This window comes from Psammomys obesus, unplaced genomic scaffold (genome assembly GCF_907164565.1).
Source record: "Psammomys obesus unplaced genomic scaffold, mPsaObe1.curated_primary_1811, whole genome shotgun sequence".
Taxonomy (NCBI): domain Eukaryota; kingdom Metazoa; phylum Chordata; class Mammalia; order Rodentia; family Muridae; genus Psammomys; species Psammomys obesus.
Genome location: NW_026591918.1, coordinates 707,363 through 726,836, shown reverse-complemented (window position 1 = coordinate 726,836; position 19,474 = coordinate 707,363). Strand labels below are relative to the sequence as shown.

The window sequence follows — 19,474 nt, the reverse complement described above, 5'->3', positions numbered from 1 at the left end:
AAAAAAAAAAAAGTAGAAAAGTAATTTCCCTGGTCACCTGTGTAGGAGACAAGTGTGTGCTGGACTTTAAAACCTTAGCCGGTTGTAGTTCTGATGGCCTAGGGGCAGTAAGTCTTAAATCTGGCTTTAAAGGCCGCCGCAGGAACTCAGGTGAAGGTGCTTGGCACCACGCGTGGCAGCCTGAGACTACTCCCTGATGTCCTCTACACGTCATAGTATACAAACACGAAAATAAATATTAAAAAATCGGCTTAAGTACTGTTTTTTCTAGCATATGCTATAAAGATGAGTCTGACAGACCCTCTTAAAATGAAAGCATGGAAGGAGGTAAAACCATGTGTTTAGTTGAGGGAAAGTGAAAGGTTAAAATACTCAATTTTTTTTTCAATTTTCTACTTTGTTTTTTAAAATGTTTTTAAATGTAAACACACCAAGATCTTATATCCAGGTGTAAATAGTAAGAGCCAAGAGGGGTTTTTAGACAAGACTCGTGCTTTCAGGCTGGAATGCAGCTCAGTGGTAGAGTACTCGCTTAGCTTACAGGAGAAGCCCGGTTCGATTCCCCACCACACACATGAAGAAGTGTCCTTACATCTTGTTAGGGATAGTGGTCAGCCCAGCACACACATAGCAAAACTATTTTAAATATCTGAAGTTAGCTTTTATTATATTGTGTGAAGTCCTTCTAAAGATCTTTAGCTAGAACTGAATAAACATTGACTGACAGACTGTCTGAATTTTAGAAAGTCCCTTACACCTGCCGTGTAGAAGAGACAGCTCCAACTGAAACTGAAAGTTCGAGTCTGCCAGGATGACAGCCCAGGTCTGTTAGGGACTCAGCACATAGTCATGACCACCACTTCCGAGGCTAGTGTGTCTGGGTGGTTTTCTTCATGCGTGAATTCTGTCATCTTTGTGCATCTCAAACACAGCTTTTATGTGTTTGGTGCTGGGATTCAAACCTAGAGCTTCACACATCCTAAGCATGCATCTTGCTGCATGGCTTTTTCCTAATGCTTTCTTTAATGTCTAGTGTGGACCTTTGCTAGGCAGGCTTCACAGACATTCTCTTCTCCTATAAGACAGTTCTGAGATTGTGTGACCTAACAAATAGCAGTTAACTGGTGACAGAGGCAAGAATCTGACACCTACAACTGACTCTTGCTACAGACAGCAGCCTTGGTTTGGTTTTGTTGTTGTTGTTTTGTTTTTTGACTTTCAAGTTAGGCTCTTATTGGAGTCATGTATTTGAAATTAAGTATAGTAAAAGATCTACATATTAAAGACTGACCTTTACTACATTTGGGCTATCGTTGACTTCAGATTTGCAACAAAAATCTCACTAGATATATCAGAATGCAATAAAAGTAATATTCTCTGAAAATGAATTCACAGACACTGTTGGTCAGAACTACCTACAGTTTTGTTGTTGTTTTAATGATCTCACTATTAGGGACATGTAATTAGACAACTATATATATTAACAGTGAAAAATGTAGTGTTTTTTTCAAATAGCCATTTTTTAAATTCTTGCTCTGAGATTTACTTATTCAACAGAGCTTTAAAAATAAACATTTTTCTAAAATCGAGATATTATATATTAATGTTGTATTTCTTTGCATTTTTAAAAATCTAGGCCTACAGATTAGAACCATTGATTCTAAAACACTACAGCAACATTTCTCCTGTCCAAATCCACTGGTATAACACGTCAAACCCTCTACCTTATGAGCATATGAAGCCAAACTTTCTCAACCCAGCAAAAGAGCCTACCTCAGTTTCCGAGAGTGAAAGCATTACAAGTCTCCCCAGCCCTGTGACCTCCCCCGTCTTATCCCGGCGCCACTACGGAGAATCCATAACTAACATTGGCAAAGCAAGCATATTGGGTAATTTCGCTTATTTTTCTTATCTATGAATGTAAGCACTTTATGTATAAGTATTAAATTGGTTGGAAATACACTGTTAGAAAACTTGCAACTGTCCATCTCTAAAAGTAGCTTCGCTGCTTCCTGAAGAGATGTGCTTATATCCTCCGATTATATTGAAGATCAAGAAAAGGCATTCTGCCCCTCATTATAGTCTTGGTCCTATGACCTGCTGAGGGATCCTTTAAAAATGTTGTTTTTATTGCGCTACTTCCTCTTGTGCATTCTGGGAGCATCGCCCCATCAGGACTCTGATGTCCTCTAGAAGTCAACTCATTTAGGACAACAGGGATGTTTCGTCTCTCCTTGAGTAACTTGCTGTGCCAGCACAGAAATTGAGCATTTCGATTGCCTACCACTTGAATTTGTCCTTTGTTTCTGGCCGAGTGTCCCTTCATGTAAATGCCACAAGATGGCACTGTAAGTAGTCCTTACCTACCAGACTTGCTTACTATTTGACATCATGCTCGGAGGTTAATAATGGCTTTTTTATAGCATAAATCCAGGAAGACATACACTTACTGATTGTAGGTATATGCCCTGTGCCACCAGCAGAGGTCTTTTGCCAAATACTTCTATAACAATGAACATTTGGATAAAATAACATCTTGGTTGCGGTGGTTTTGTATATCCCTGAGTCGGTATTCCTAGAATTTATACAACTTTCCGTCTTTTAAAGATTACAGAACTTCCATAGAAATTGGAAAAAAAATGAGTCTGATCCTTCTGCCAGTCGGCTGTAATTACAGGTGGCGCCCTCAGTGTGTGGGAGGTGAGCCAGCAGAGTGACCAACCTATTTTGTGACACACAGGGGCCGCTAGCATTGGAAAGGGGCTTGGAGGAATACTGTTCTCAAGATTTGGGCGTTCTTCAGCATCGCAGCCATCTGACACGTCTAAAGACACAATGGACGATGAGAAGAAGCCTGTTGCTTCGCCCTCTACTACCAACGTGGCCACACAGACCCTGCCGCACAGCAGCTCCGGCTTCCTCGACTCTGCATGTTAGTTCCTGTCATTCTGTCCTTGAGTTCTTGCTTACCTCTAGCCTAGGAGGGGTGGGGAGGGGCAGGAGGACAGGAGCACTGTGGTCCAGGTCTGAAGTATCTTAAAGAAAAGAAACTTAAGAATTTTAAGAGTATTCTCTAGCTAAGTTCAGTTTAGTGTCTGCATTGACAAGTTACTTGATTATTACAAGCTGGGCTTTCTGGCACAAGAAGGGTCTCCTTGGGGTAGGTGCCCCTAGCTTTTACAGAGTGCGTTTTTGTTAATGCAGTCACCAGGGTTTAAATTTGGCCTCACTATAGATGGGTCCTGCGTCTGACACTCTGCTCTGTCCTGCCGCTAACCACACTCCCACACAGCTTTATGAACCCTCCAAAGCTGAAGCATTCTATTGGATCCCACTGTGTGTCCTCTGTGCCTGCCTGGTGACCCAGTGGATAGCAGGGGTTTCTGCATAGGTACATGTAGGTTTAAGATGAAACTTTTTTTCCCCCAGTGGACTTTAAATTCTTTAAATCTTGCATAACTGTAAAACACTAGTCTACCAGCGAATGTTTAAGTGTCCTGTAATAGCACTGACACTTTGTGAATTCTAAACTAGCTGCTCCCTTTCTGAAGCAAGCAAAACGAAATGGACTTCTCCAGTCCTTTTAGCAGACTCCATTGCAGTTGCTGGTGGCACTGTGTTCTTGCTGTCTGCCACAGTGAATTCTGAAGTGACCAGCAACCAGAACCAGTCAGGTTGGCGTCGTGGAGGCTGCACGGTTCCTCCACACTCAGCCCACGCCAGGCTGGAGTAGCAGGAGGCTGAGCTCCTCAGTGGACCAGCAGCACGTTTCAGTGCTAAAAATTTCTCTGCGAGTTACTTGGACCATGTGTAGACAGTTCTTCTTAGGCTGTGATACTTGTATAAAACTCATTTTTCTTCTGCGTTCTTACACGATGGTTCACCCATTTTTAGTTACAAACATGATTATAAATGTATATACTTTAGTGACATGCAGAAATCAAAACTTTTAACTTCTGAAGAAAATTATTTTGGACGAATTTTGTAAGGTGGCTCTAAAAAGTTACAGTACTATATGGTCTTGCCCCGTGTGGCAGTGATACTGATGAACAGAGCCAGTAACAGCTGAGACAGCCCCCCTCCCCTGAAAGAGGAGTAAACACACAGAATCTGAGCAAAGAAAACCACCTCATTTTGTGTACTGCTGTGAATGGTGTGGAGAGACCTGGCCTTCCTCAGCAGCGATCAGTGGTGCTCAGCTGAAGAGAAGTCCTCACACATGCCCCCGCAAGCCCCAGGCCCTCCTCTGTGCTGTGTGCGCAGCCTCCAGTCCTGCTGAGCTACGGCCAGCCATGCTGTCCTGCTTGCATGCAGCGCTCTGCTAGGCTTCACGGTAAATCCCAGCTGTGGTCTCAACTGCATCTGCGATAACCATGAGACTCAGTTTCATGTAGGCATCTCTCAGTAGCCAGCACTGTTACGGTCAGACTTTGACTGTGATTCTGTCTTAATTTGCTCCGGGTCTGTCTGAATGACTCTTTGTCTTGCCTCGGGAGTGTGTCCTTCTGTAATCCTGACTTGTATGCCGTAATTGCTGTCTTGCAATCCTGAAACTTCTCTTCCTTAACTCTTCCTGGAATTTGACTGTTGTGATTAGGTACCTGGGCTTCCTTCCTCCCTTCTACCTCCTCACATTGATTGCCTCAGCTCTTCTGGATTTCTTTATTCTGATGCCACTGTCTTTGAGTCTCATTATCGGTAAGGGCGACACACTGAGTTCATGATCAATTGCATTTCCACCTTGAAGAGTAAGTGTTGTCAGTTGGCCTTCCTTACTTTCATCAGGTTGACATTTCTTACATAGCTATCCATAATTGCTTCTGAAAAGATGAGGCTTATTTTAAAGAATTTTATGATTTCATTTCTTGCAACCCTGCGGGATTTGTTTGTTTGTTTTTTGCTCTCTAGGTTACAACCTGAATTAGCACTAAGTTTGAGGAGTGTCTGGGCTGTCAGCAGATCCTAACATGACACTTGAGACTTGAATTGTGCTCATATCTTCCATGAAGGGGCTCTTCACAGAAGCCTAGGGCAGCCCCTCTGTGCATGCTAGCTTTAACCAGCTTATCTGGGACGTGGCTCTTAGCATGTTGACCATTGCAACTTTGAAGGCTACTCTTAACAGTCAGCCTTGCCTTTACAGCATCTTGTTTGTTTTTTTTTTTTTTCACAGATTTCAGACTTCAAGAATCGTTCTTTTATCTCCCACAACTTCTTTTTCCGGAAAATGTAATGCAGAGTAAAGATGATAGCCTCGGTATGGTCTATGTCAGGAGTGGCGCTCAGCGTACTGGGAACAGTCTCCTTAGAGGTGTGCTCAGGGAGAGAGGGGACCACTCCTGTGAGAGCAGCGTCAATGTTACCACTGCAGACTATCCGTGCACTTTCTCGTCGCCAAAGTAGAGTTGACAGTCACTCCAGACGCTAACTGCCACACTCCTACGAAAGGGGGCCTTCTGAGGGAGGAGAAAGGCATTAGGCCATGTCTGTCGTCTTTATTGTCCTCGAGGCCCTCAGAGGTTCACTGTTCTTTTCATGTCTAGACTTAGACAAAAGAAGTTTTCCTGGTACAAGGAACTGCATCACTCCTAGTTGTTCCTTATGTCTGACATCAGCACTTGGGTTGAGTGTCTGCCAGAGCTGACAGCTCATTCCAACACAAACACAGAGCGTCCTCCACAGGGCGAATTTGTTTCTGAATGTAGTGATGCTGGTGCAGAGGTTTTCTCAGGGTCCCTTCCTAGCACACGCTGAATCTGCCTGTGCCACTAAGGACCAACCTTAACAATCCCAAGTTTCTTTTATCACTAACTTCTCATTTCCTCTTCTGTAGTTTCTCTCTTGTGTTTTCCTTATTAGTAGTGAATTTTATCTTTGATATTTAAAAAATGTGTTCAGGGTTTTCTTTGGTTGTTTTAGTCACCTTTAATTTTTCATTTATCTTTTTTAGTTATCAAAAAACATACTACTTGACCCAATTCCCAAACAGTTTGAATATAACAAGCTGGCTCCTTTTTGCCTCCAGGGCAAGAATTCATAATGACCTAACTCAGCAAATTCCCCTAAAGAAATTACCACATATAAGGATCTCTCCAGCTGCTATCATACAGCCAAACATTTTCATAAAAAATAACTGTTGGTCTGGAGAAATAGCTCAGTCACTGAAATGCTTACAAGAGAACCTCAGCTCAAGCCTCAGAGCCCTCAAAATCCGCTTTTTAAAAGCTGCCAGGGCAGTGCTCACTCTTAAGCCAGTGCCATGGAGTTGCATTCCGGAGCCCCTGCCCAGCTGACCTGGCCTATGTAACACACTCCAAGCCAATGAGAGACAGTCCAAGAAACCAAACAAAAATGGACAGCACTTAGGGAATGACTCCAAAGCTGCCATTTGGCCTGGACGCACCACAGCTGCTTCTCAGTTTTCATCTCCACCTGCTTAGGAACAAGGTTCTTTTTGTTTTGTTTTTAGCAGGTTTTACATGTAGGTGTCTGAAGCATAGAACAAGAAGGAAAGGTGATTTTACTTGCTCCTTTCCCCATGATCCTCGTGGGCTGGAGGAACTAGTAGAACCCATGCCCCTGCGCAGGCCCAGCCAGTCCCGGTGGGACAACACGGGACGGGTGCTCGTGCATCAGAACCTGTTTTGGCCATCAGCGTGCTGTAGAGCAGTACAAAGTGGTGCTGCCATATAAAGCCTCTCCCTTGGAGATTCTGTGAAGAGAAGACAGGCAAGCCCACTTCGGTTCCTCCCTCATCTTCCCACAAAGCCAGCAAGATGTGAGGTGGCTGTATTGAGGGCCCAGGAGAAGGTGGGAGACTCAGCAGTTTGGGGAGGAAAGCTGGCTACCTGATTTGCATTTTCTTGACTCTAACCCAAGCCCAGTGATAAATAAAAAGCACAGACGGAGCTAGTCTAGGTAACCACTGATGTCCCCAGAGGTGACAATAACAAGGGCACATGGTAAAAAGAGTTACAACATTATGAAAGCAGTGTTCTAGGGTAGTGATGGCATGTTAAGGATAAATTTCAGGGCTTTAAATCAGAGGGGAGCCAGATGATTCTTGTAACAAGAAAATGTGTCCCTTTGACTTTAAAACAGGTTCAGCTGGAAAGTTGCGGTCTAGAGCAGCGCAGCAGCAGCTGAGGGTCCTCACGCGGCACACCCTACCTCTCTCTGTCCTGTAACCTGCTTTATCCTGACTTCACTTCATCATGCTTGAGAATGCAGTTTTCTCATCTTTGTGTTCTGATCTCTTGTGGGTGACTGTGCCCACAGATCTCATGTGAAGAAGGCCCATTGAGCACAACAGTGAAGGATTAGGGCATGCTTGCCTAAATCCACATGGTTTTCAGCAATTTCTGACTCAAGGATTAGTTTTCTTTTAATTAAGTGAAAATTTGGAGTTGAAAGAACTTCGTGAAAGTTCTGTGTTGGTTTTCTGTACAAGTATTTTATAGCCTGGTCTGCATCCACCTCTGAAGTCTAAGTCTTCTCTGAGTGGACACAGATACACTCACAAATTGGAAAAGCATAACTCAGAGGTACCTACTGTATGTTTATATTTCAAACTGCCAAATGCTGTTACCACAAAACAAGCCCTGTTTAAAACTACCATTAACAGTATTTCAATTATTTTCTAGTACAATATGACTTCTTATGCATAACTAACACATTCCCAATATAAAGCAAAATCCAGATTTTTTTTTTCTCCAGCATCTTTATTTTTGCCACTTCTTACTTTTTGACATCTTTGATTGACACTAAACAAACATAGTAATAAGTGTCTGGTAGTGACATGAGTGTTTCTGTTTGTAAGATAGATCCTTCAGAGTACTGGATGTTTTAAGAGACCCCGAATATCATAATGCCATTTTTCAAATGTGTGTGTGTACAAGTAAGTTTCATATATATGAGCCACAGGACAACTTCGTGGAATTGGTTCTCCTGTTCAACCTTTATGTGGGATCCAGGAATCAAGCTAGGGTACCAGGCTCCTGCCATCCTGCCAGCCCTTCATAAAGTCATGTTTCCAAGTATGCTATCGCTGAGGATTAGCCCATTGACATTTAAGAGAGCCTTGAGCTGCTCGTTGCTCTCCAGTGTTGCCAGGGCTTTCAGTGGGAGTTGGAAAGGTTTAATTAGATTCATGGAATTGTTTGAGGGCAGCAGATTATAGGTAAAGCCCTTCCCCCGACAGGCCATTCCCCCAGTTTAACTTTTCCTCCCAACACAGTGGATTCTTTTGAGTACTTGAATGTCCCAGGCACAGGCTAGCACCCCTATTAAATAGGTACAGACTGGGGGAGGCAGGGGAGGGCGCCTTTAAGAGACTTGGGCCCATGGGGCAGAACGCTGTTGGTAATCACACTAAATAATTAATATTTTTACTATGAAGTAATATTAACAATTTTAAAAAATAAATGCTGGTTGCTGTGGAACATATTCCCACAGAAACACGTGTCCTGTTGGGCCTCCCTAACTGAGGAAATTCTTCAAAGAAGGGAGATATGAAATAGTCATCTAAGATTTAAGCCTCCTTTTTTTTTTTAAACTCCAAAAATATGCCATGATAGCAAGTGAGTCAGTTTAGCCTTTTTGGTTATTTTTGCTCGAACAGAGGGACGGCTGCACCGCAGAACCCTGACTGCTTTGGCTTCTTTACTGCTCCATAAATTCAGAGTGAAGAGGATGTAGATTTTTTTTACCGAACCTTCTCCCGCCTACAGCACACCCATCTTGATCTTCACCTAACTCTTGTCTTTGCAGTGGAGCTGGAGCACAGGATCGACTTTGAGCTGAGAGAGGGCCTTGTGGAGAGCCGCTACTGGTCAGCCGTCACGTCGCACACCGCCTACTGGTCATCCTTGGACGTCGCTCTGTTTCTGTTAACGTTCATGTACAAACAGGAGCATAATGATGCAAAGCCCAGCCTAGATCCAGTCTGAACTCTTGAAGGATATGAATGGCCCAAAACTTTCTTTGCTGTTAAAATGTGTCAAGATATGGAGATTTCAAGATTCCAGTTTTGTTTAGGGCAAGAAATATTTTAATTTAAAAGCACTTTATTTTATTTTTAAAAGAGAAAAAAAAAAAAAAACACATTTTCAGTTCTAAAGGAGTTATTTACTGTCTGTCGTTTTGATTATGAGTCTAGCAGAGGCCTGCAGAGAATAGCACGGTGGAAGCGTGCAGGGTTAGCTGCCCTGCCTGAGGGCAGCCGCCGCAGTCCCGTCCTCCAGAATGAGTCCAACGCAGTGTGCTAATCAAGAGAAGCCCAGTCCATCTGCAGTAAAGACTGCATGATGCGTCTGTGGGATCATGGGTTTGGATCCTGTGCAGGTTTCCATGTCCACAGTTCCTTCGAAGGAAGAACATAAGAAATTTTAAATGTTCTCAGTTTAACTCGTTTTGAAAAACTAATGCTAAAAAGCAATATTTGAACTACTGTACTTATAACTTATCTCTAACTAGTTATTTCAGTGTATGAAACATTTTTAATGTTTCATTTGAGCCACATTTATTTTGTATCATGTCGAGGCCCCTTTTTCTTAAAACTTCATCTTTGCAGATGAATAGGTGATCCTGAGGCATACTTTCAGGGTTTTGGGGGTTTTTTGGTTTTGGTTTTGGTTTTTTGTTTTTCCATTAAAGATGTGGTTTTACACAGCCCTAGTTCAATTATTTTTTAATTTTTTTTAATGTCACATGTACTTGAGAGAAAGCTTCAAGTTTTCAGCACAGGCCTCCACACTGCGTGTATGCATTAGCTGTATTAGAAAATTAGGAAACAGCTTTGGGCTAGAGAGTGACAGCTTGACAGGTATGAACATCTCTGTGCCAAACAGCTAATCAGCTAATACATGAAGGGATAGAATGCCACTAACAGTTCATATTTAAAGCGCTAAAGAAAACATGGTGGCTTGGGCACATAGACAGACGCTGCGGCGCTGGGGAGGGTTCAGGGTCGTGCTTGTCCCACAGTGCTTTCACCTGAGGTGTGCATTCAGCGAGCTGTATAAGCTTTGCGCACGTGAATGCCTGTCGCTGTCTCACGTGTTACCATACCGAGGCACCAGTTTTTAAAGTGCCTTCCATCAGATACACAGCAAGTGGAGAGTTCGGCTTGTAGCCAGACCATACTCTTTTCTGCGCTACTTAATCATGTCACTCACGAGTGACCTTAAGAAGCCTGCAAATAGTAGGTCGGAGCATGACTGTGAAGCCCAGTGTTACAGATACATTCTAGGTTCTTACGCAGAGGAGGATTACGTCAAGGGAGCAGAAGTGTCCCTGCCACAGCCAACCCTCGCTTTTGATGGCTCTCCCTAGGCTCCACTCAAGGTGCTGTCTTTCCTGTGTGTGAGGAAGTCAGTCTGTCAGCTAGGAGCAGAGCTGCTCAGCCCACATCTCTCTTGCTCTCTTCTCTGTACGGTGGCAGAGCCCGTGGCTTTTTGTGGGTGTTGCTCCTTGCCCTCACCACTGTCCTCCTCAGCTGCCGTTCGAATTTGCTCAACATACAGCAGCACTTCTTTATAGTGTTTTAAGAGTTCCAAGGCGTGTGATCAGATGTGTGGCTCACAAAAACCCTAGCTCGACAGGCTTTTAATGAATCTCAGCAGAGCTAAGCATCATCATTAAGTTGGCAGTTCCTGTGAGCTCAGGTCATCTTCATAGCCTATTTATTTAGCAGGTCTCTGTAATTCTCAGGAAAACTAAACCCATGTCTGTCGTATGGCTGTCATTAAAGGTAGCAGAGCATATGCTGGACATGAACTGGAAGGCAAAGTCTGCTTCCGTGAGCAAAGAATGTCCACTTGCTTTTCCTCACTGCAAAGCAGTCGAGTTCCCCTCCCTGAGCCTGTGTCAGGTCTGGGGAAGAGCAGCACTCAAACCACCCTTTCAGTGAACAGTTGATGTCCCGCACGTCTGGACAGCTGCTTCCAGTCCACGATCTCATCAGTACCGATGGCAGTTTTGGTTTTATCGCTCTCGTCTCCCCGTTTCTGCATGTAATCATGGGATGTACTTGTACACACTAAATATACAAAGTGTATAATTCTGACACTTTAGAAGCGAAGTCAGTTACCACGTTGACAGTTCACAATTTTACTCCAAGTACTAAATTGGCCCCCAAAAGTCCTGATTTTGATACTATTAAAAGTCTATTCTCTACCTTGTGTTTATCCTGAATTTCTTGAGTACTGATCACACAAAATTTAACTCAGTTAGGTTGGAGAAAGAGAATATTTGTTAGTAAATGTTACTTTTCCTTTAAAATTGGCCTTTCTGAGGCTTCTTATTCCTGACTTTATTTTCAGCAGTAATTGCACTTTTTGGTGCACTTGTCTCATAATCACCATTAACTGTATTTTAGGACCTAATTACAAAATAATGCTGGCTTTCCAAGCCTTGAGCATCTTCAGCTTTACTCTTTCGGAAAGTTGGCTTTTGTGTTTGTTTCAGAGACCTCAGACCCAGAAACTCTCATCAGTCTCTTTCTCTATGCTAAACCACCCTTACCTGTAAAGCATTTAATACCAGAGCCAAACGAGGCATGGTGCTCTGCAGCTATCCAGCACACGAGCCGAGGCAGAAGGGTTGCTGTGAGCTTGAGGTTAGCCCTTCGACGAAGGGCTGGTTAAGGGGGCAGGGTTGGGACTGAACTGGTAGTGTTCATAGAGCATCAACTGTTGAGTTTAACCCCCAGCAGCACATGACGTGGAGCACACCTGTAATCCCGGCACTTGGGAGGGAAGAGGAGAGGAGGAGCAGAGATGCAGTTGTCCTCTGCTACACAGGGAGTTCGGCGCACGCTGGGCTGCTGCACAGCAGTGGACACACTGGAAAGAAGTCACAGGCCACTTCTCGGCTCGGTGGTCAAGAACCCATGCTGCCAGGTCCGGTCCCCGGAAACCACACGGCAGAAGGAGAGATCTGACTCCGTAGACTGCCTCTGTCCTCTGAACCCTTTGCAGGCTGCACCGGCCCTCCCACATACAAAGCACACTTTAAACATTTCAAGTGAATGCAGTGTCAGCAGCTGGGACACCTGAACCCCTTGAAGTGGAGCCCGACCAAACAGGTTTTGTTGGCAGACCTTTCAGAGATAAACAGTTGGCCTCATTAGTTAAGTTACTGTGTCTTTGGATCTATTGAGTAAGGCATTTCAGTTTTTGAGAAACTGACCAAAGGATCTTTAAGAGGCTTTTGAATCTAACACTACTTATGGAAACAGGCCAAAGATCTATGACGTGTTAATGGTCAAGGCAGAGCTAAAAGACAATGTACCGATAGTGTCTGTTAAAAAAAAAAAACAACTACCAAAGTGAGTGTGGAGTAGCTGTGGTCTGTCTACTCTCATTTCATATCGCATCCAGGCCCTGCATCCAGACCCCAGGCTTTGGCTGGGAACTGGTGGTTCCTTACAGCCCTACAGTGCTGGACTGCCGGATGAACAGGGCCGCTGAGCGGACCTCAGTCCTCTGAGGATAGCGACCCGAGCGTGTGTATTCTCTGTTGGTCTTCAGTGAGTATCTTCAAAGACTCAGGTCTTACAGTTTGTGTATCTTTTGTGTGGTTTAGATTTATTCGATGTTTACAGGTGTCTCGCTTGTGTGTGCAAAATCAACCCCACACGTGCCTGGCGCCAGCAGGGATCAGAAGAGGGTGCTGCATCCCCTGGAACATGAGTCACAGATAATTGTGTGCCACTGAGTAAGGCCTGAACCCGGGTCCTTCGCAAGGGCCACCAGTGCTCATAACCGCTTTGCCATCTCTCCAGGCCCCTCAGGCTGTTTAAATTTTAAAGTCCTCTGGTTGGTTTTAGTTTCACCCAGCAGCAAAGGTCAAGAGAAGTAAAGGCTCCAGGCTGAGTGGAGACTGAGCGCACAGTGGCTGCGGGAGGCAGTGGGCTCACCAAGATCACTCAAGTTTCAAAGCAGGAGCACTTAGTTCTCCAAAACATGGTCTGCGAAGATTAGCATGGCATGCCAGAAAGTGAGTGAGAAGTTGCAGATTGTAAAGTCCCTTCAAGCCAGGCTTAGTGGTGCATGCCTTTAACTCCAGCACTAGCGGCTCAGAGACAGGTGGGCTTCTGCAAGTTAAAGGAACCCAGTCTCGGGCTGCAGAGATGGCCCAGTGGTTAAGAGCACTGTCTGCTCTCCCAAAAGACCCGGGTCCAGTTCCCAGCACCCACACACCAGTTCACAGCTGTCTGTAATGCTGATTCCAAGGAATCTGACACCTTCACACTAATGCACATAAAATGAGATTAAATAAATTAGTTAAAAAAAAAAAAAAAAAAAAGCCTAGTCTCCAAAGAGAGTTCCAGGCAGGGCTACACACTGAGACCCTGTCTCAAATACATACTAGAAAATAAGATTTAAAAAAATTAATTTGCAGGAGGATGCAGGAAGTCTGCTGTACCAAGTGTATGTTGCATCCCCAAAGTGCTGCTGGAAGGGGTAGGAAAATTTAGCTTAAAAAAGACAAGCTTCTATAGTGAAATACTGATCACAGTTAATCCCTTTATTCTGCAGTTTCTCCCCCTCATCCGGAACCTTCATCTTACAAGGCAATGTTTCCACCCTGCTCAAGTCACATGCTCAGCCAGGAACAGAACTTCCTGTCCTGTTTTGTAGCAGACTGCCTAAGTCTAGAGAGTGGCTGCATATTTGGGACACAGATGCACACACCCCTCTTAGGCTTACAAGGGAGAAGCCAAACTGTCCATAACTTGTATCTGGAGTTGTCTCCCTCACTTCAGGCCTCCTGAAAGAGTCTGAGCAGATCTGAATAGACTTCTTGTACATCTGAGCCTTCAACACCCAGGGGCAGAGGACACAAAAGCCCAGGAGAACGTTCATTAGTTTTCCTTTCTGATGACAAATGCAAGTATGGTGAGGAAGGAAACGAACACAACATGACTGGTGTTTACCACCACATTGGACAGCAGCTAAAACTTCCAAAGTAAGTTAATTCCTGCAACTTAAGGACTGTATTTTTTGAAGACCAGGAGAAGCATTTTTGCTGATGGTGCGTGTATTCCCCAAAATAGTATCTCAGTAGATTGTTAGCATGAATTCTTCCTCTGCCTTTGTTTGAACAAGGGTGGGTCCATGCTTGGCATTGTCTCTTACCTTGTGGTTTTTCATTCATATGTAATAGAGTGTAACTTACTTCCTCCCCACCCTGAAGTTCTCAGGATATGTGGGGAAATATCCCTTAGGAAGATTATGCCTGACCAGAATTCTGTTGGAGTAAAACTAAAAAAAGTGTCACCCGCAGCCCAGGGCGGACTTGGCTCCAGGGCCCTGCTGCAGTCCCAGCGGCTGCAGATTCTTGGGTGCCGTACACACATGACGTAGAGTTTGCACTGAGCCTGCACACTCCTGTGCCCTTTAAGCCACCTTGAAGTTACTTGGAATATGTGTTATAAGGTACATGCTTTGCAAACAGCTGTATTAGGAAACGGCTGTTGATGTTTAGAACTGACTGTTTTTCCAGCTTCCATCCTCCATTGCTTGAATCCACGGTACTGTAGCTGACCAAGCATTGGTACATCACCTTCCGTGCTGTTTCCTGGAAGACATGGAATATCAAGAAGTATCACTCAGCCTTCCCTTGAAGATGACCACACCCTTTCCTATCATCTTGACCTCTAAAAAATATTAACTGATCTCACAAATTTTCATGCCAGAAAAGTCTAACCATGTTCTTCCGGTACTCAGCCTGTCAACAGTAAACCCACCCTGGGTGAGGGTCTGAGTCCTTTCTCTTTCCTCATTGTCATTAGACGTGGCATGTGAATTTTTCTCAGATTCTTCAATTTTTGTTGAAGCATCTTTGATTCCTGCCTTATCTCTGCAGTGATCAGCTTGGATGGCAAAAAATTCTTAAAGCACTTATGCCAGCATAGTCCAGTTCTGACTGGAATTTTTAATATGAAAATTGAAGGATGGTGGGATGTGCTCATAAGCTATGGGCACCACGTTCTATTCTACTAGAAACTGGCCACCATGTTTCTCTCGGCATCAGGTGATAAGGTCTGCATGTGACATTCTGATCTTGCGGTACAGCGCAGTCACAGCTTCAAAGATAAGGCCAACTGCCAAACCCTGGTTAGCTTTTGTCATCTTGGCACAAGCTTAAAGTCATTGGGAAGAGGGAACCTCATTGAGAAAAAGCCTCCATCTGATTTGCCTACAAGCAAGTCTATGAGCTTTTCTTTTTTTGATGATTGATTAATATGGAAGGGAGAGCCTATCCCCGAGCCATCGTGGACAGTGCTGCCATCCCTGGGAAGGAGGTGTTAGAACGGATGCTGACCCTGAGCCTGAGAGCAAGCCAGTCCGCAGTGCTCCTCCATGGCCTGTACTCCAGTTCCTGTCTTGAGTCCCTGCCCTGGATGCCCTTCATGATCATAATCTATAAGGTGAAATAAACCCTTCCTTCCCCGAGTTGTTGTTGTTGTTAGTGGTGTTTTTTACTGCAATGGAATCCTAGGGCACCTTTACAGCTTGATTGCAATGGGTTCTGTTAATATAAGGAAAATCATGAAACTTCTTGGACTTGAAGATGCTCTCTGCGCACCACATGCCTCCTGCCTGACATGTTGTAAGAGTTTCTTTTTGCTGATGGTCTCACCTCGTCTGTCGTGTGTAGGGACTTAGTATTTAGAGCCTATGGTGTCTCTATCACAGTGAAAATAAAGACGTGATGAGAACACCATCACAGCATCTCTGTCCTCTACCCAGGGAAGGCTAATTCATGAGTTTGGCAACACATTCAACCTGCAAAAAACCAGTGACATCATCAAATTGAACCGCCATCTCACTCACAGCTCATCTTTATCCTTTTACTGCCAAATTGTGGAGCGTTGTCTTTGCCTTGCTGATTGACTATTCCATATGCCTTTAATTTACTTAGAACTTGCTCCAAAATTTCTACTTTTGGCCTTTGTCCTAATTTTTGGTTGCACTAAACAAGGGAAGCATTCATCACTCTACACTGTCCGGATTCTTGTGTAGCTCTCAAGTTTAGAACACAGGATCTTTTGTTGCAGAAAAAGGGGGGGAGGCCAATGAACGTTCTTATGCATGTGGTAGCAGAAGACATGTTACCTGGAGTTGTCTACCATACTTTGATACAGTTACACATCCTTAAAGTTTCACTTAGCTCTTCAGTGGCACAATGTCCCTGAAAAATGTTGCTGGAACAAGATGATGAACACAAAAATTGTTGTGGAATTGTCATCCAGAAATACTCTCAGTTGTATGTCAACACATACTTTGATTCCTATGTAGTTCAGTAACTAAGGCAGGTGTTCAGCTCTTCTCTGGTAACTGAACCAAGTGATGGTGGAAGGTGCCCAGTTTATCAGGCTGACCTTTACAGAGTGTCTGTCTGCCAGAGAAAATGTAAAAGATAACTTTTCAGTCCATTCAGCCGCCGAAGATAAGGATCTTCCAGCTGGAACTCCAGTGTGCTGCAACTTCACAGAAGGCGTCCTCCAAATCTTCATTTTCTGTAATCAGCAAGCTCCTCTTCCTCCTCAGACCCTCTTGCCAAAGCGTCCTGAGCATTAACCCAGTAGAGAACTTAGCAACTGCAGTATGTCTGAAGAGTATAATCCTAAAACCTTTGGACACACAAAGACCAGGGGAATCAGTGTCCCATTCAAGAACTCACTGGCCCACTGAGGTCAGCAGATTTCCAGATATCACCAAAGGCTGCCAAACCAAAAAGATCTGGGAAGAGAGCCAAAACCTTGGGTGTCGATGCAGCGTTGAAGCCATCTGACTGAGTTGGAGAGCCAGCTCCGTAGCTGGAATGCACTGCACAGCAATGAAAAGCTTCAGAGTCCACTTGCGTGTGGCTAGCCTTTTCAATAGAAAGTTTCAGCCCTTGTCTACCCCCAGAAGGCCGCACCGGATTAGGATTCTCTGTGTTGTTTTCATTTGAGCATTAGCTCTCTCTGTTTTGATTGCTTCCTAGAAGATGCTATGAAGAATTAATAAGGCACCATTATAATCAACAAAGATGTGACTCAAAAGGTACAGAGATATTGGAGACATTTATTGATAAGCCTTGGGTGATGATTATCTCCCTAAATTATTAGTGCGATGCTATCCCAATAAAAATATATCAAGGTTGGTTTGAATCCAAACTATTTCTCAAATCTTAGTTTTATAAAGGTAAACAGCCTGGAGAGATAGCTCAGGAATTAAAAGCACTGACTCCTAGAGGACCCAGCTCTGATTCCCAGCACCTATACTGTGGCTCACAACCATCTGTAACTCCATTCCTAGAGGATCCACTGGCCTCTGGAGGCACCAGGCACTCAAGTGGTCCACAGACGTCATGTAATGTGTAACGTGTAATCCGCAGCAAAACACCCAAACAAAATAATTTTTAAGTAACCACAGTGCCTTTGCCTTCTAACCAAGAACTTCTGTAAAGTTCAAATATTCTCCGATCCTTCAAATATTCTCCACATGCAAAGTGACCTATATATAAAGCAAATTTTTGCAGAATTTTTTGATCCAATGTAAATACCAGTTAATTAGGATTAAGTGATGATACTTCCCTAAGTCAGACAGTTACAGTGTGACACTTGAAAGTGAAGGGGTCAGCCCTGTCCACACTAAGTGGAACAACCACTAAGCACATGTTTGTATGAAAGATCCAAATATATGAAGGTGTGTATAGATTGCATAAAGTTTTTAGGATATGTGCCATTTGTTGGGGAGAGGGGATGAGGTAAAAAAAAAAAAAAAAAAAAAAACAGGAAGATTAACTCTGCAAACCTTGGAGTGATGGCTGGAAGCAAGCAACAGCCAGGTTGCTCAGAGGAGGAACTAAAAAATTTCAAAGAAGCTAATCCAGGTGGCTCCCAGGTTGTACCTCTCTGCGCTCAAGACTCTTCATGGAGTTGAGACAAACCTGTTAGAGCACTGAGCAGCGCCCTGCTGAAGCACACGGTGGGGGCATCCGGAACCTTCCAGAGGTTTGAGCTAGCCCAGTCCCCAAGTCTTCATCAGTAAACAGGGCTTTTGTTGTCGTTATTTTTATTCTATTACTGGGGATGTCACTGCGTTTCTCTAGGTCTTCTGTTCCTAGGCAAAACCAAAGAACTTTGTGAGCACTTACTCATTAACGTCTCCCAGTGCTTTTCTCTAGTTCATTTATGAACTGCTTTGTTGGCCCCTCCGTCTCTTGGTCTGTGTTCATTTTGCTGGAATATAGAATGAAAGGATGCTTCTTATTTTGATTATCTGTTTCTGGTCAATTCATGGTTTTTTTTGGGGGGGGGGCAGGGCAGTCGCTAAAAGTCATGCATGGTTTGTAGTTTCCCCTATAGAGGTAACATAAAGGGAGGCTAGCCTTGTCTTCTGTACCAAGAGAAGGAGACCTTAGATTACTGGAAAGAGAAGGCAGCACCAAGGTGAGTAGCCATCAACAGATTTTGCTGCAATGCAATGTCCTATTTTCTTAGTTTCCCCCGTGTTCCTAACAGCTTCCCACAATGTACCCACCCCTTGTCGGGTTAAGGGTGACAGAGGAAGACACTCATCATCAGCCTCTGAACAGCCACAGACAAGCTCTGGTAACTTAAGCAGCTCTGCATATACATATAGCCGTGGAACAATCATTAAGGAATATGGTTAAATGAAAACCCAGATTCAGTAAAGGAATACACTACTGTCAGCTGCTGGTGTGTACACACTCATACATGCACACTCAATAAAAAGAATTTTTTAAATTGGCCAGGCCTGGTGGCACAGGCCTTCACTTCCAACACTTGGAAGGCAGAGGCAGATGGATCTCTGAACTTGAGGGTAGCCTGGGCTACAGAGTTCCAGGACAGCCAGGGCTACACAGAAAAACCCTGTCTCAAAAAAATTAAAAAAAAAGAAAAAGAAAAAACATAATTCAGCTTTTCTAAGCAACAAATCTAGTCTAACAAGTTTTTTAATCCCCTTTTTGTTGACTTTCTCAGTTTTTTTTTAGTTTTTTTTTAGTTTTGATTTTTAGCTTTTATATAGTAGTTCAAACTATCATATGAAGATCAAGAAAATGCATATTCACATCTTTCTACCAAAAATGTGTTTAACCCATTAATTTGTCTGAATATATAGCAGCATTCCTTGTTTGTAGGTGGCCCTGATGTTCCAAAGCAGTTCCATTCTTTGTTGGATTGATTCCATTGCCCTCCTAGATGCTGGAGGGGGAAAACAGCCTCTGTAAGCCAAGCTTCCTTCCACCATTCTTGCCACCCCTGCCTTAAGAGTACACAGCCCACAGCTCCTCCAGTCTCAGACTGTGTATCAAAGGAGAATGACCTAACCCAGTTCACTTACCATAACAGCAAAAACAAGAAACAAGTTAATCTGATTAATATGCATGCTCAATAGTGAGCTCCTCACAGTGATGTTACTTATTCCAGCCCTCATTAGCTTGAATGATGATC

General features: G+C 43.8%; 1 protein-coding gene across 1 annotated transcript in view; it reads left to right on the top strand.

Annotated features, from left to right (window-relative positions):
* Ddhd1 (DDHD domain containing 1) overlaps positions 1 to 11,175 on the top strand; it is a 44,985-nt gene extending 33,810 nt beyond the window's left edge. The window contains exons 6-10 of the mRNA XM_055612304.1: positions 272 to 327; positions 1,637 to 1,889; positions 2,741 to 2,932; positions 5,174 to 5,257; positions 8,770 to 11,175. Of these exons, the coding sequence (XP_055468279.1) occupies positions 272 to 327; positions 1,637 to 1,889; positions 2,741 to 2,932; positions 5,174 to 5,257; positions 8,770 to 8,948 (764 nt within the window). The 3' untranslated portion in view covers positions 8,949 to 11,175. The remainder of the gene's footprint in view (positions 1 to 271; positions 328 to 1,636; positions 1,890 to 2,740; positions 2,933 to 5,173; positions 5,258 to 8,769) is intronic.
* The last annotated feature ends 8,299 nt before the right edge of the window (positions 11,176 to 19,474 follow it).